The sequence below is a fragment of the Prionailurus bengalensis genome, chromosome E2 (assembly GCF_016509475.1).
Source record: "Prionailurus bengalensis isolate Pbe53 chromosome E2, Fcat_Pben_1.1_paternal_pri, whole genome shotgun sequence".
NCBI lineage: Eukaryota > Metazoa > Chordata > Mammalia > Carnivora > Felidae > Prionailurus > Prionailurus bengalensis.
The window spans coordinates 9,061,063-9,076,033 of NC_057352.1; the positions used below are offsets into that span (position 1 = coordinate 9,061,063).

Below are 14,971 nucleotides of genomic sequence, written 5' to 3' on the forward strand. Positions count from 1 at the left end.
ACAGGGAGTGGGGGGTGGGGAAGACCCGGCCATCAGAAAGGTTGCGCTTGGCCAAGGGGGCTCCTGTGGGCAGAAGGACTGTTGTCACCTGGAGTAGGAGGATGGTGGCCTGCCCCGCAGCTGGTCGATCTCCATCTGCATCCGCTCCATCTCTGCCAAGAGCTGCTCCTGGTGGGAGAAAGTTGGAAGCACCACGTCAGAATCCGCCCCATCCCCGAGAAACAGCCTTCCCCTCCCAGCAATGCCCGCTCCGTGTCCCTGGTCCCAGGCATCCCCCCCACCCCCCGGGGGTCTTCCAGGCCCCTCCTTACCTTGTTGAGCAGCAGTTCGTCCTGAAGCTTCTTCATGTTGGCGATCTCCTCACTCAGTGAATTCTGTGGAGGACACGGGTGCAGTGAGGGGTGGAGCCTGAAACACGCATGTCCTGGGGGCTGTAAGTGTCCAGGGACTGGCCGAAGGCAACCCCAGGGGAATGAGGTGGGCATGACTAGTGAGCTGGAGGGCATGGGGGTTGTGGGGCCAAAGATGCATCTGGGGAGGGGAATCCCTGGGAGCCCCAGAATTTGGCATCCTGCATCATGAAGATTCAAAGTTTGAGGGTGCCAAGGATCAGAGGCTTGGGGAAAAGCCAAGAACTCAGGCTCTGGGTGCCCCAGAATTCAGCCCTCGGGGTGTTTAGACCAGGTGAGAGAATGGTACCAGCCAGACCAGAGAAGTCTGTTGGATTCGAACTCGCAATGCCCAGGTTTGGGATCTCAACTACCATTACGGGGAAAGGTCTGGGGCCCGGGGATTCGGGCAAGAGGCGGTCCAGGATTCCAGGTTACTGGAGTCCTGGGTCGGGTCGGGGCACACCTTCTCCTCCAGCGCCCCCATGCGCTCCTTGAGGTGCAGCTGTAACCGTTCATTGGACTCGCTCAGCAATTTGTCCACTGTCTCTGACAGCCGCTTGTTGTGGTCATCGTTCATCTTCTCCCGCTGCCGGGCCTGCCCAAAAGTCGGCGGAAGGGGATGATCAAGCCCACGCGGCCCAGAGCACCGCCCCTGCTCTCGGCTCCCGCCCCCGACTCTGCCCCCTCACCTCAGATCCTCCCCCTGCCCTACCCCCCCCGCCCCCCCCCCCCCCCCCCCCCCCGGCCGCTTCAAAGCCCCACCCTCTCCCGTCTTCCGCCCGCCTGCTCACCCGTTGCAGCTCCTGGTTCTTTTCCTCCAACTGGGCCTCCAGCTGCCGAAGCCGCTCCTCGAAATTCCCATGACGTTCCTCGGCCTAGTGGACGGAACCCCAAGGCATCTGACTTTGCTCCGCGAGGACTCAGTTGGGCCCAAGGTCCCGCCTCCCCCAAGGCTGGATGCCAGGCCCCGCCCCCCGCGCTCCAGGCTCCTCCTTCGAAGGGCTCCAGACTCCGCACTAGGATTCAGGCCCCGTCTTTTCCTCGGGCTCTGTTCTGTCTCTTTTGCGTTCCGAGCCATCCTTTCAGTACAGACTAGAAAACACCCCCCACCAAACCTCCAGGCCCTGCCTGCATTCCAAGCTCCCTCACTTTCCTGGACCCCGGGCGCTGCCCCTTTCCCCAGAATCCCAGCTGCAAGTCTCCTACCCTACTAGACGGAAGACCCCCGTCTCATCCCCAGACGCCACACCCCACACTCCCGCCCCTGGCCTCTCCTCACTTTGTTGAGCGCAGCCACACGCTGGGCCAGCTGGGCCTCTATCTCAGGCAAGGTCTCGGCCTTTTGCAGCGTCTGCTGAAGCTTCTGCTTGGCGTCGTCCAGCCACTCGGCTAGCTGACGGCTCTTCTCTTCACTCTGGGGGAGGACAGGGATGGGGGACGGGGAGAGCGGGAGAAGCTAGGTCACGCGGGCCACGGCCTCGCCCCCACAGCACCTCCCTGGCCACGCCCTCACCTGCCGGTACAGCGACTCCTTGCTGGCCAGCTCGTTCTCCAGCTTGTCGTTGGCGTCGTGCAGCGACGTGGCCTCACGCTGGGCACTCAGGTAGCGCTTCTCCAGCGTCGTGATCCGCTCCTCCATATCCTCCCGCTGCGCAAGCGCCTGCGGAGGGGGCAAAAGTTCACGTGGACCACAGCTCCCAGAAAGCCCCGGGGGGTGGGGGGGGGGGGGAGTGTAGGCTTAGAACCCCGGATCAGACACCCCAGGGCATCCTGGGAAATGAAGTCTCCCGTATCGGGGCGTCAGAATGATGGAACCACACCTGCCAAGAACTCCCAGGAATAGCCAACGTTAAGACCCCGACCGACCACCGGAGGGTTGAAATGGTGGTACCACGCTTTCCATGAGCTTCTAGGGCAGTACTGTCTGAGACCCTCCCCCTATGGATGACCTAAGGTCCATGGAAGGGAAGTCTTCACTCTTCTTGGCCCACTTCCCTCAAAAATCCAGGCCTTAGGGCGCCTGGCTGGTTCGGTCAGTAGAGCATGCAACCCTCGATCTGGTGGTCATGAGTTCAAGCCCCACACCGGGGGCAGAGCCTACTTAAAAAATAATAAACTCCTTTAAAAAAATCCAGGCCTTAGGTTTTCAGCAACTTCTAGCACAGCCTAGGCGTAGAACCACAGAGCAAGTGCCCTAGGGTCTCATAAAAAACAAAAGTCCCTTCCATGTAGGAGGCAGCATCTCCCAAGAGCCCCAGGGTCACACATGCTTAGAAAACCTAAGACGGTGCCCCAGGGTCTCATGGGAGATGGACTTCCGTCTGGGAGCCCGTGAGGCGGGACCACACTTTCCAACAGGTCCCAGTGCCACCGAGGTTCAAAAGCGGAGGCGAAAGTCCCAATGATGAAGAAAAAGGCTCACTCTCGTTTCTCATCAGATGACTTCCAGAATCCATACCCTACACTTCCCAGCGGTCCCAGGGGCGTAGGACTTAGGCTCAAGGGGCCTCAGCCAGGATGGGGTGAAATGCAGACAAAGGAATTCAACTTAGAAGCACAGAGAATTTTCCAACGATAACCTAACTATGACCAGTCATTGAGCGCCTACCATGTATGTGTCATGTTCCAACCCTCTGGCAAGGGTCATAAATCCCATCGTACAGGTGAGGAAACTGAGGCTCAGAGAGGAGGAGAGTCCACACAGCTTGTGGACTGAATCCAGGCCTGCACCATTCCTGAGCTCTGTGACTTTGGGCGAAGGGGGACGGGGAGGGTCAGGGGGAGGGAGGGACAGAGGGCAGCCCAGCAGGGGCTCCGGCCTCACCTCCTTGAGGTCGCGCTGGAGCTTGGCGTTAGCTTCCTCGGCCTTACCCAGCTCGCGGTGGGCGGTGCCCAGCTCCTCCTCCAGCTGGCTCATCTGGCGGCACAACACCGCCAGGCGCTCCCGCAGCTGGCACACCTCCGCACGCTGCCTCTCCAGGGCCTCCTCCAGCTCCGCGGTGCGCCGGTTCGAATCCCCGCCAGGACCAAGGCCGTTGGCAAGGGGCTGGAGTAGGGACAGTGAGAGAAAAAGGGACAGAACCCAGAGTGGGGGACACAGAGATAGAGAGAGGATGTAAGGAGAAAGTTGACGGAGGGCAGGGGAATCAAAGACCAGTAAGGGTCCTGGAGGTCACAGAAGTTAGCTAGATGACTTGAATCAGAGGTCAAAGGCCAGAAAGGCTCTTAGGACTTCAGATGTCATAGAGACATTGAGGATCGCATCAAACATTAAACGGACCATCACAAAGTCAGGGGGCTGAGTGGAGGTCACGGGGATGGGGATCCTTGAAAAGCAAGGGGAGCGAGGTACTTGCATCTCTCACCTGCCCATCCCCCTCCTTGCCGGGCTCCTCCAGCCCCGACCGGCGCCTAGACAGCTGCTCTCGAAGGCTCAGGGTCTGGGAACGGGAAAGGGAGATCAGGATAAAGGGAGTCCTAGAGCCCCCAATTCTACTTCTCACTGGCTCTGGTCCTGCTGAGGCCATCCCAACCCCCAGTCTATCCTTGTGTCTCTCCTTGGCCGCCCAGCATGGAGTCCACCGTTATTCATCCCCCTAGCCTCCTTGTGGCCCTGTCGTCTACAGTCTTAACTTTCCCCGTCCAACTATTTCCTCCGCTTTCAGTTCTTGCCCTTAGCCCCGAACCCACCCAATCAACTTCGCCCCATTGGTAGCCCCTTAGTCCCTCCTCCTTCTTGGCCACGCCCCCACCTCCTGATTGCTTAGCTCCAACTCCTCCTCCAGCACCGCCACCCGCTCCAGCGCCATCCGCAGCCGCTCCCGGACCTGGGGATGGGAACAGGACAGAGTGAGGTGGAGATCAGACCCAATCTAGGACAGGCAGAAAACCCCTGGCACGGCCTGATGGGGCAACACGAGCATTACTCTATCTATGGTGTGTGTGCAGCTCCAGCCAGTTACCAAGGCAGCCCCACCCACTGGTAGCCCCCCCCTCCCAAATTAATTTTTCTGTTATCAGTCAAGTCCCAATCTGAAGTGGCATGTCCCAATCAATCTCAGGCAACATTCTTCCCATTTAGGACATCCCCAATCAATCACAGCCAGAATCTGTCCTATCCAGGGAAGCCCCAGCCAACCACAGCCTTTCGTTCTGCATCCGATTTTCATACCTTCTCATCCAGGGCCTTGTGATGCTCGAAGAGGGATTTTAGAGCCTTGAGCACCTCCACCTCGGAAGAGACCCCACCCGGGGACTGGGCCTGGCGCTTTACCACGGTCATGCGCAGTGACCTCTCGTGCCTGGACACCAGGCATTCCAGGTGTTCAAGGAGAAGCTACACGGTTAGGTCACCGGGCCAAGGAAAAGAGGCAAGGGAAGAGAGGCAGAGTCAGGACAAGGGTGGTTCAGACAGGTGGGACGGACACACGGAGGAAGGGGTGGAGCCAAGCATAGGGGTAAAGGAGAGAGGTCAGGAAAAGACAAGGATATGAAAGGTCGGGGCATGGTCAAGGAAGGAGTAGTGCAGGAAGAGAGAGCCATTACGGAGATAGGGGAGAAAATATGAAGCAAGGAGGGGACCAGAGGAGACAGCCAGGCAGTGGCAGTAGGGAGGCAAGATGGGTAAAGAAATGATGGGTCAGGCTGCAACCCCCCGTGGCCCCGCCCACCCCGCTTAGGCCCCGCCCCACACCCCTCCCCCTCACCCGCGTGTTGTTCCGCTCCGCCTTCAGCTCTGCAATCTCTTCCTCCCGCTCCAGCAGCTGCTCCCGACATAAGTTCAGCTCTTTCGTCAGAGCCGCAAACTCCTGTCCAGATGTGGGCAGGAACCGGCCAATTAGATCAATCCTTTCCCCATGTCCCTCATTACATAGGACTGGGAGTTTGAAGGCCCCGCCCCTCTCTGCTAAATCCCCGCCCCTTTCCGCGGCTCAGGCCCCGCCCATCACCGGCACGGTCTCCCCCCCCCTCCTTTCTAAGCGCCAAGTCACGCCCCTTCCGGACCGCCCCCTCCGCGCCTTCAGTGGTCGAGGTCCCGCCTCCCGCAAGCCCCGCCCCGGTGCCGCCCAGACCTGGGGCAGAGCGATGCTGAGCTGGCGCTGCAGCGAGTCCTTCTCGTGGCCCAGCTCGCGCAGCCGCAACTGTGCCGTAGCCAGCCCGTCCTGCGCCTCGCGCAGCGTCTCCAGCAGGCGCTCGCGCTCCGTGAGCATCGTGACCATAAGGCGCTCCAGCTCGCCGCCCGCCTCGTCCGGGCCCAGCGCCGAGCCCCGCCGGCCATCCTCGCTGATGGTGGGCATCACCTCGCACATCATGGCGGCGGTGCTGGCCTGCGGGAGTGGGGAGGGGGCAGGGAACAGAGACCGGCCTCGTCGAGAAACTGAGGCACGGCCATTCGGATACTACATGGTGGAAACTGAGGCGGGGCAACCCAGGGTTTGTACTGAAGAAACTGAGGTCCATCCATTCTGATCATGGCACAGGATAAACTGACACCCATTGCTCTCACGAAATCAGGCGCAGCTACCTAGGTGAGAGCATCTGGGGAAACCGAGGCCCGACGCCATCAGGCACTGGCAGCAAATCTAGGACCAGTCTAGTCAGAGAAACCAAAGCCAGGTGACCCATTGCCTGAGTCAATATGGGAAAATCAGTCTCTCCCTGTTCTGACCCTGCTGGGGGCCGGCATTAACCCACTGCATGAGTGAGAAACCGGAAGCTCAAACGAGAACCATGCATTCAGGAGGCCAAGGAACTGGGGTCACAGAATTAGGTCAGTGGCACCGTATAAGGTCACAGGGATGTGACCTATACAGCCCAAATCCTGCCCTCAATTTTCCAGATCCCAGCTCCAGAAGAATCTAAAAACCACTCCATTTGCTAGCCATCTCCCACAGCCTAGGAGTCCAAGATCCAGCTCCCTCCTACCTCAGGTCACAGGAGGCTAGGTCCCCAATTCCCTTCTTTCCCCTAGACCCAGGAGTCTGAGCCTCCAGCCGCTTCTTCCCCAATCCTGGGGGTCAGACAGGGACACAAGAATCTGAGCTTTCAGTCTCCAACCTCAGACCCAGAAATCCCAGCCTTCAGACCCCTCTTCCCCCAGAACCTAGGAGTCCAGGCCCCCAGGTCCCAGGAATCTGGGTGCATGAGCTGTGGGCGGAGATAAAGGGAGGTCTCCTGAGCCGCTCCCTCCACACACATCAGGTCAGACGGGTCCAGCTGGCCCGGTGGAAAGCAGAAGGGACTTTCGCTCTGTTCCCTCCTTTCCTTCTGTCCCTTCAGGCAGCAGCATAACCGGTTCTGAGAGTGGATAGTTCCCAGCCCCACCCAATGTGCAGACTATGTCCAAAACCTGGAACTGGGGTCTTGGACTCCAGTGAGAAGAGGAGGGGCTGGAGGGCCCTGGAACCTGGGAGAGGAGGCAGACAGTCGCCTTGGTCTTTGAAGAGGTACACCTGGGAATCTAGACGCCGGCATGCCAGCACTCAGAGGCCAAACTCATGACAATGTGTATAAGGAGACAGGTCAAGACCAACATCGTGTCTAAAACCCAGAACCTACTCAGGAGCTGCAAACAGGATGTTTTCGAGAAGCCGCTCCGGAACTTCAAATGCACTGAGAACGAAATGAGATCTAGCAAGGCTGGATGTAGAATCTAGAAAGCCACTGGCGTGAATACAGCACAGAGGGCAGAAAATGTACAGTAAAATCCTCACATAGGGCTAAGGAGAGGGAGGGGCACATTCTAGAACCCAGACCTAGAATCCTGAACCAGCCAAAAGCGATCCAATATGTTAAAGAGTATCCGGGTCACCCAAGAACCCTGAACACAAAGGGGTGCAGAATGATATCTAAGAACATACCTAATGCAATGCATAACAAACCCAGTCAGGAGAAATAATCTAGAAAGTGACACCTACCAGGGATGCAGGTACAACAAAGAACAAATAAAGAGCCACACTCTTAGCTTTATCATGTGTCTACATGATAGACAGAAGGGAGAAGATATGCTTCAGAATTGAGAACAGGCCCTGGAGGTGGGAAAAAACCCTAGAAAGTAGCAAGGAGTCTGCCTGGAACTTAGAAGTGCCTGGGGGAAGACGCAGAAGCATGCTGGGAATTGGGAATTTACTGGCATAAGGACTGAGCTGGCAAAGGAAGGGGGGAGAGATGTTCTGGAAATGAGGACATTTCTAGCTGAAGACTCCAAAAAGAGGAGATGAGCCTAGAGCCTGCTAAGAATGCTAAAGTAGCAGATGGAGGAGGAAGCCCACGATCCGCCAGGAGATAAGTTCTACACAAAGGTCACATTAGGGAAAAGATGGACAGAAAAGGTGGGAATGGATGGGCCTAGAACCCAGTACCTGCAAAAGGGGGAAGACGTACAACATTTCAGTGGGGATCCTTTAGATTTAAGACCGCAGAATTGGATTGGAACCTAAAACAGGAAAGTGCCTCTTAAAATTGACAGCCCAATTTGGAAAAAAGCTAGAGCCCATATCTGGAACACACATGTTCTAGAATGTAGAATGTCCCCGGGGAGATAAAGGAATCTAGAACAGTGCCAAGGATGTGGCTGAGCCTAGAACACACCTAAAATAAAATGTTCGCAGAGAATCAGCAAGTTCTGGTTTCGAAAAATTTGGAACACGTGTGAGAAGGTGGGATCAGCATTTAGCTTGGGGGCACTACCAAGATATTTGAATTCCTTAGGGAAACACACGCCTAGAATTGACCGCCTAATCTAGAATTTAGAATATACCTTGGGTGAAAACGGAACAGAGATATTGACTGAGAGTGTTCTCAGATTCAGAATGAATCTAGAGCATTGCAAGAGCACAGTTTAACCGGAAATATGGAAGATAGCGGGTAGGTTCTAGATCATCTGATGAACCTAGGTCACAGAACGCATCTAGAGGAAGGGGTGTATGTTTGGCTCATCAGCCTGAGAAGGTGCACTCGGAGGATGAGACATCATAACATGGGAACATCTTGATGGGGTGTTGGAAACATCTCAGGAAGCTGGGTCTCAGGGAAGAGAGTAGAGAGCCCCCAGCACTTGAGATGATATGGGGACGAGGCAGGGGTTTGTTAAGGCCAAGGGAGATGTCAAGTAGATGGGGTTTGTGAGGCTGTGGGAACCTGGGTTCCTAAGAGTTAGAGCTAAAGGTCTAGATACTTGGTGGGGGCCTGGACTCCTGGAGATAAAGGACAGGGGATGGAAGCTCGGAGCCCAAGTCCTTGTTGGGAAGGAGGGCTGTGGCAGGTGGCTTTGGTGAGCAGTACAGAAGCTGGGGTCTGAACCCCTGGGTCCCTGAAGGGGATACAGGACCTGGGACAAAGAATCTAGGTCTCCAAGGGGGGAAAGGTGGGCAGAAGGCAGAGAATTGCATTAAGAATTGCATTCCAAGCCCCTGAAAGGGAGAGAGTCATGGTGCCTGAATCCCCAGTCAGGCAGCCGCTGGGGTGCCAGGAGCCTGGGTATAATTGCCTGAGGGGCACAGGGGCTGCTGAACTGGGTTTCTAAAGGGGGCAAGAGCTGGGAAACTGGATTCCCAGGTCCTGAGGGGCTGGGGGCTACCAGCTAGGGCCTTTAGGCAGACGGAGTGAACACTGACAGGGTTCCCAGAGTCAGGTGGGAGCTGAATCCCTGGGTGCCAAGGTCCCTGAGGTGGACTAGGCAGGAACATTCAGAAGCCCTGACTCCTCGAGAAGCAGCTGGGGTCCCAGAAACCTGGGGTACTGAGGACGCGGCCGAGAGGCTGGCCAGAGGAGCCCTGAGGCCCAGGCGCCCGGGTCAGAGAGGGCCCGGGTATCTCCGGGTCAAAGGCGCGGCCGGGGGGATCCCGGCGCCGCAGGCGCCCCCTCCCCGGCGGCAGCAACAGCAGGAGGTGGGGGAGGTGAGGCTGCCGAGTGAGCTGACCATGGACAGCTCCAGAGCGGGCCTGTGTCCAGGGCGGCCGCCGAGCCGGCCTGGACTGAGGGACCGGGCTGGCTGTTCAAGCCGGAGGGCTGGAGATGGGCAGACCCGGTGCACGAATAGGGGACTATGCAGACGCGACGGGGGGCAGCTGGCCCTAGCTGGGAGATCTGACACAGCCACAGCAGGTGTCTGGAGCTCCCGGGACTGGGCCGAGGAAGAGAATGTAGGTCCAGAGGAGGCTCCCGGGGCTGAGCTGAGAAATCCAGGCTCCTGGGCCCTGGACGAGGCGCAAGGCGGCAGTACGCCTGGAATTCTAGGGTTCGGTTGGGGACTCTGAGAACCGGGAGGGGCACGCCTGAGTGTCTGGGGTTGGGCTGTGGAATCTGGGCTCCAGGGCCCCCGGGTATAAAGAAGGGAGTCCAGGATCTCGGCAAGGCGAGGGAGGCTCGGCGAGGGGTCCCCGGGGTGGGCGCTGCCAAGCGGGCTGGGCCGGGCTCTCACCTACCTGGTCCGCGGCGGCTGCGGGCGGAGCTGGGCTGCAGGAGGGACGTGGGGTGGGGTGGGGGGACCGGGCGGGGCCCCTGGCGGCGGCCGGGGCCCGGATCTGTGGCTCCGGAGCCCTGTCTCCGCCGCTCGCGCGGGCTCCGCGTCTCTGGCTCCGGCTTGGGCGCTGGGGACCCCCCTCCCCCTCACAGTCTCACAGACCTCTACCCCCTAAAATAGCCCCCTGCCCCTATCACCGTTCAGCCTCCCCCCCGCGAGGCCGAAGCCGCCAGATCCAGGGGTGCCCACCAGCGCCCCCAAAATCCCACCTCCCCCCCAAAAATATTCCTCCTCCCTCCCCCCCCACAGCTCCCGTGCGGTCGTGGCCCCTTTAACAGGAGACTGACAGACGGCCCTGAATGGCCAATGGAAGGCGTCGTCGGAGCCGGCCGGTGGCTAAACCCCGCCTCCGCACGGACTGGGAGGGGTCGCGCGGGCGGAGAGCGGAAGGCGGGGCTCAAGGAGCGCCGGCCAATAAGCTCGCGGCGTGCGGCGGCTGGGGCGGGGGGCGGAGCCCGGCAGGGGGATGATGTCACCTGGAGCTAGTGGCGCGCGGCGTGGAATGCGAGTCGCGACCCCGGATCCCGGAGGTGGCGCGCGCTAGCCCTAGCGCCGCACGGGACAGCAGGGCTGGACCGACGGTGAGGTGGGACTAAAGGTTGGATTTTAAGGCGGGGGCGGCTCCCGGAGACACGCGCTCAGGTTGGAAGGTGGGGTGAATGGCCGGTCGGCGAGTGCACCTTACTCTGCACCCCCTGCGCCCACCTAGGGAACTGCACGCGGCACCCTCACCCCCCACGCTGGTGATAGTACGGCCTGCAGGCCTCCCCTGGCGAACGAAGCTAATGGTTCGTTCCACCCCGCCCACACAGAGGCTGCCCACCGGCTCTGCAGCTTCTCGGGACTCCTCCGTCAGACCAACTACAGAAGGGGTTTGGCCTTCGCCCTCAGTCTCTCTTAAGGGCAGGGGACGTTGTCTTCGGCTCTGACCCCGCACTCGGACCCAGACCAGGTCCCATCCTCCGCCTTGGACTTATGCCTAGGGAGCCGGCCAACCACCGCCTTCAGACCTTGGGGGAAAGTTCTGCCTCTGCTCTCAGGCTCTGAAAAGCAGTCTCTGGACTTCAGCTTCTCTCCACCCACCCCCAACATCTCCAGACACTCTAGCCCCAGGATGCAGGACAGATACACAGACACTCAATGAGGGTCGAAGATCTTTAAATAAGGAGCCGGTGACAATAAATACTGTACAGGGGAGGGGGTGAGGGTGAGGGTCCAGATCTGTGGTTTCAGCCTCGAGACTCCAAGGACCTGCAAAGAGGGGGAAGAGAGGGGAGTCAAGCTCAGGGAAGGGGACCCGGGGAGGCATGGGAGAGAGCCGGGCCTGGGCCCAGGGCAGTGGACTGAGGGATTCTGGAGAGTCGGCTGCAGACCTTGGGATGAAAGTGAGCCTAGGAGACCCCCCCAAAGGATTTAGCCAGAATAGCTTGTGAGAGCCTGGGTCAGGGGTCAAGGGTCAGAACCCCAGAGAGAGGAGCCGGGGCTGGGGGTGGTGGCCATCAAGGTCCCAGAAGTCACTGGTCTGGTCTGGGACTCTGGGGATAAAGGAGGCGGTGGAGGCCGCAGGGGTGTGGTGGCAAAGGGCTCACGAGTAGCTCTGGTGCTGCTGGCGCCGGCGAGCAGAGCGCATCTTCTCGAAGCGGGCCTCCATCTCCTCCAGCACGCGCGGCGTGTAACGCACCACCAGCTTCACCGAGCCCTGGGCTGCCTTCAGCAGCTCCACTGCCTTCTCGTGCTGCTCACCCTCAACACTCTGCAGGGCGGTGTACAGACACCTGGGCCTGGGGCCTCCCACCCACACCCAGCCCCGACCCTACTGTGAGTGAGCCTGGTACCAGCCCGGGCTGCCAGGGCCTTGTGTCCTTCTGGGAGAGGCACATTCACTCTTGGCTCAGCGTCCTCCTCCCCCCAAACCTGCCAAGTTCCTCATGTCAGGGACAAGCCCTCAAAGCCCTCAGTCACCAAGCCGGACCTCCAAGTCCACCTTTATCCCCTCCTTCCCCAAAGCCTGCTGTTCCCCGGCCCCATCCCTCCTGCTCTGACTCCCTACTTTGTCCCTGCCACCCTGGCCCCAGTTCAGGCCTCATCTTCTCCCCAGGGACTTTCACCTAGCCTCCTCCCTAGAACTTCTGGCCTCCAGTCTCTACCTTCAGTCCATCCCCTACAGAGTTCCAAAGGGGTCCTTCGACCCCTCCAAGCTGAGCCTATCCCTCCGCTGTTCACAGCCTTCCCAAGGCTCCCCAGAACCCTTGAGATGAAGTCCCAGCTTCCCAGGTTGACACTCGGGCCCTGCATGGCTGGCCCCAAGCCCTTTCTGTTCAGCTCAGAGGAGTGTAGAGTCACAGCCCTGACCTACAACATCCTCAGCTAGTAATACTCTTCTCTACCCTATTTGCCTGGAGAACTCCTCTGCATCCTTCAAAACCCAACTCAGATGTTCCTTCCTCTGCAAAAAACTTCCCTCACCTACGCTGGTCTAGTGTCCCATTTGGGCTCTCATAATGCTTTGTGCTTCCTCATTATTATCTCCCTGGATCAAGATTATTTCAGTCAGAGTCTATCTCTCTCACCAAAAAGGAGTCCTTGAATATGGGAGCTAAGGCAAACTTCTTTCAGTGTCTCTAGCGGTGCCCAGCACAGGGCTGGACAAAGAGGCAGTACTCAAGCGGTGCATGTTGAATGAATGTCAAAAGCAGGGACTGTGCTAACCTTGAACAGACCGGGAGCCCAGCCTCAGTCCCCACTCACCACGCCATTCACGGACAGCAGCTGGTCGCCGCGCTTGAGGCCTCCGTGGCGGTCAGCCACGCCTCCAGGGATGACACGGGAGATATAGATGGGGGAGTTCTGCTCCTTGCCCCCCATGATGTTGAAGCCCAGGCCCTCATCTGTCTTGGGCAGCTCCACTACCCTGGGATGTGCATGGCCCTCACTGGCTGTGAAGGCAGCCACCGTGGCCTAGGAGAGAAAAAGTGTGGGGAGGTGAGGGCCCCTCCCTGGTGGGTGTACGGACGAGGGGGGAGGATCTGGGCCAGGGAGAGCAATTTAGGCCAGATCACTTTCCCCACTCACGGGGCACCTGCCGCCTTTCAACACAAGCTCACACTGTTATGAGTCCCTTTCAGTTCCCTCTCAATGCTTCAGACATCAAAGAGAATGTCTCCATTTTGGTATGAGTGCCTCTTAAATACTCACCACTTGCCAATCTCGATTTTTAACAGAGAAAAACAAGGCCTGGAAGGAACTGAGAGCCTCCAGGGGGCGGCAAGAAATAGCATACAACTATAGTTTACTAAGATTTCAGTGTTTAATGCTATTTCGTTGTATAGGTGTTAAAGGGTATCCTCTTGTCAGGTATGCGGTACTAGCTTCCACTGGCGGTTGCTGCAGATGCCTTTATATGACATTTAAGTAAAACGTGAGATTATTGAAAAGATCAGTAAATAACAATAACGCTGGTACATAGGTTCGGCAAAAATCATGAAGGAGGAAACGGGCACAGTTGACTTTAGGAAGATACTAAACCAGACCATGCAGTTCAGCGGATAGCGTGGGTGATGGGGTGGGGGACACCAACCTTGGCCGTGGCGTGGGCCCGGATTTCAGCACTGCCGGTGATGTCCAGCGTGTCATAGAGCTGCTCATACACCTGGTGAGGACGCAGCAGCATCAGCGAGCCACCAGCCCCCTGCTCCCTTCAACGCCGGAGTCCAGGCCCGCAGACCCTCCCACCCAAGGATCCGCCCCGCCCCCGCGACCTGGAGCCCGAGGAAACTACAACTCCCGAAGAAACCCGGAGCTGAAGCGCTGGCACCCCAAGGCGGGCCGCCCCCCGGCGCTGCTGGGAGGCGTAGTCCCTGAGCTCGGGGCGACGATCAGGACGGGCGGCCGCCCGCCTGCGTCCCGGCGCCGCGCTGCTCTCACCTCCCGGATGGCAGAACAGAAGCGGCTCTGCAAGACTCGCTGGAGGGCCTGCAGCTTCTGCGGGGGCAGCTCCCCGCTGCGCTGGAGCCTCTCGAGGAGCTCCACCGCCCGGGACACGTCTGCGGGGCGGGGGCGGGGCGCATAGACACAGAGTCAGAGACACGGAGAAGCTCGGAGAGATGCGGCCAGAAACCAGTAAGGGCGAACGCAGACAGATCCCGGGAAAGACAGCCGAGTCTCAGTCGGACACCCGCAGAGTTGCCGGTGGCAAGGGAGACTGCGGCCAGCCAGGCGCCCTGCGCCCCAGAATCCCCATACGCACGCAGGCAGGGCTGTGCGGTGGGCGCCCCTCCTGGGCCCGCTAGCCCACGGACCCTCCCACACCCACGAACGGCCGACTCGCGGCGCCCCGCCCCGCCCACCCCCGCTCGATTTGCCCGCCCACCCGCCGGGGCCTGGCCGGGAGGGGCGGGGACCGGGGTCCCGGACGCGGGCCGCGGCCGGTGGGCAGGGCCCCCTGGCGCGCTTACCCCGCTCCAGCCCCAGCGGCTCCACCAGAGCAGCCATGTCGGCGCCGCCGCCGCCGCCAGCTGCCCGCCTGCCCGGTCTCCGGCGAGGAGGGCGGGGCCGCGCGAGGCCACGCCCCGGGCGGCGGGCGCCCCCCTGCGGGGGCGCGGCCCGACGTGCGCTCGGCTCCCGGCGTCGCGGCCGCCCCACCTGCTGCCACGCCTGTCTGGCTGCCCTACCCGCGGCTGCCGAAGGTCTGTCCGGTTTGCGACCCCTCGTCTTGCAGCTTCTGTTTACACTCCTTCCGTTTCGGTCTGCCCTGCCCGCCACATCTGTCTCTCCCCTTTCTCTTTTTTCCACGTTTGTTGGACAAACGTTATGTTAAACATCCGGACACTCCGGTGAGCAGGACAAACCCACAGCCCTCAAGGAACTTAGTCTATGGGGGAAGGGAAGTAGGCAACCAGCTGCGACTGTGACAAATTGGAAGTAAGGAGGTGATGATCTAGGAGGGACACTGACGTAGAGTCCTTGGAGGAAAGTTCATCAGGAGGTGGGGCATGGATCATTTTCCAGGCAGAAAGGAGCCCACGGGGTAAACATTAAGAGTGGTTCATGACGGTGA

At 59.4% G+C, this 14,971-nt stretch overlaps 3 protein-coding genes across 8 annotated transcripts in view; 1 reads left to right on the plus strand and 2 right to left on the minus strand.

The window, feature by feature from the left end:
• Nucleotides 1–10,001, minus strand: part of PPFIA3 (PTPRF interacting protein alpha 3) — a 29,168-nt gene extending 19,167 nt beyond the window's left edge. For 4 of the 5 annotated variants that reach the window (XM_043600304.1, XM_043600307.1, XM_043600305.1 and 1 more), the window contains exons 1-13: nt 9,818–9,924; nt 5,465–5,719; nt 5,099–5,200; nt 4,564–4,728; nt 4,145–4,219; nt 3,758–3,832; nt 3,217–3,438; nt 1,906–2,052; nt 1,672–1,806; nt 1,184–1,267; nt 856–987; nt 312–374; nt 89–168 (exon numbers count right to left, since the gene is read on the minus strand). In XM_043600304.1, coding sequence (XP_043456239.1) covers nt 89–168; nt 312–374; nt 856–987; nt 1,184–1,267; nt 1,672–1,806; nt 1,906–2,052; nt 3,217–3,438; nt 3,758–3,832; nt 4,145–4,219; nt 4,564–4,728; nt 5,099–5,200; nt 5,465–5,704 — 1,520 coding nt within the window. In that variant the 5' untranslated portion in view covers nt 5,705–5,719; nt 9,818–9,924. Of the gene's footprint in view, nt 1–88; nt 169–311; nt 375–855; nt 988–1,183; nt 1,268–1,671; nt 1,807–1,905; nt 2,053–3,216; nt 3,439–3,757; nt 3,833–4,144; nt 4,220–4,563; nt 4,729–5,098; nt 5,201–5,464; nt 5,720–9,817 lie in introns of all 5 variants that reach the window. The other variant, XM_043600308.1, reaches the window with a different exon arrangement.
• On the plus strand, nt 9,314–12,354 carry CE2H19orf73 (chromosome E2 C19orf73 homolog). Its single transcript, XM_043601010.1, is given in 4 exon segments — nt 9,314–9,535; nt 10,466–10,606; nt 10,608–10,751; nt 10,753–12,354. Coding segments are annotated over 4 exon segments (717 nt in total). The 3' UTR covers nt 10,963–12,354.
• LIN7B (lin-7 homolog B, crumbs cell polarity complex component) lies at nt 10,991–14,465 on the minus strand. 2 transcript variants are annotated; one of them, XM_043600322.1, is made up of 6 exons: nt 14,370–14,465; nt 13,840–13,958; nt 13,493–13,564; nt 12,664–12,873; nt 11,505–11,668; nt 11,057–11,166 (listed from the first exon to the last, which is right to left on the minus strand). In XM_043600322.1, exons 1-6 carry the CDS (start codon nt 14,404–14,406, stop codon nt 11,145–11,147), a joined length of 624 nt encoding a protein of 207 aa, XP_043456257.1. In that variant the 5' UTR covers nt 14,407–14,465; the 3' UTR covers nt 11,057–11,144. The 2 variants fall into 2 exon arrangements, with proteins under 2 accessions (XP_043456258.1, XP_043456257.1); XM_043600323.1 differs by lacking the exon at nt 11,505–11,668 and having other exon boundaries at nt 10,991–11,166.
• Nucleotides 14,466–14,971: the final 506 nt, after the last annotated feature.

Excerpts from the sequence above, each read along its gene's own strand:
- LIN7B (XM_043600322.1), bottom strand. The coding sequence starts at position 14,406 with ATGGCTGCTCTGGTGGAGCCGCTGGGGCTGGAGCGGG. Across the intron at positions 12,874-13,492 it reads GGGCCCACGCCACGGCCAAG|GCCACGGTGGCTGCCTTCAC; the intron begins GTTGGTGTCCCC and ends TTTCTCTCCTAG. Across the intron at positions 11,167-11,504 it reads CAGCAGCACCAGAGCTACTC|GTCCTTGGAGTCTCGAGGCT; the intron begins GTGAGCCCTTTG and ends CCCTCTTTGCAG.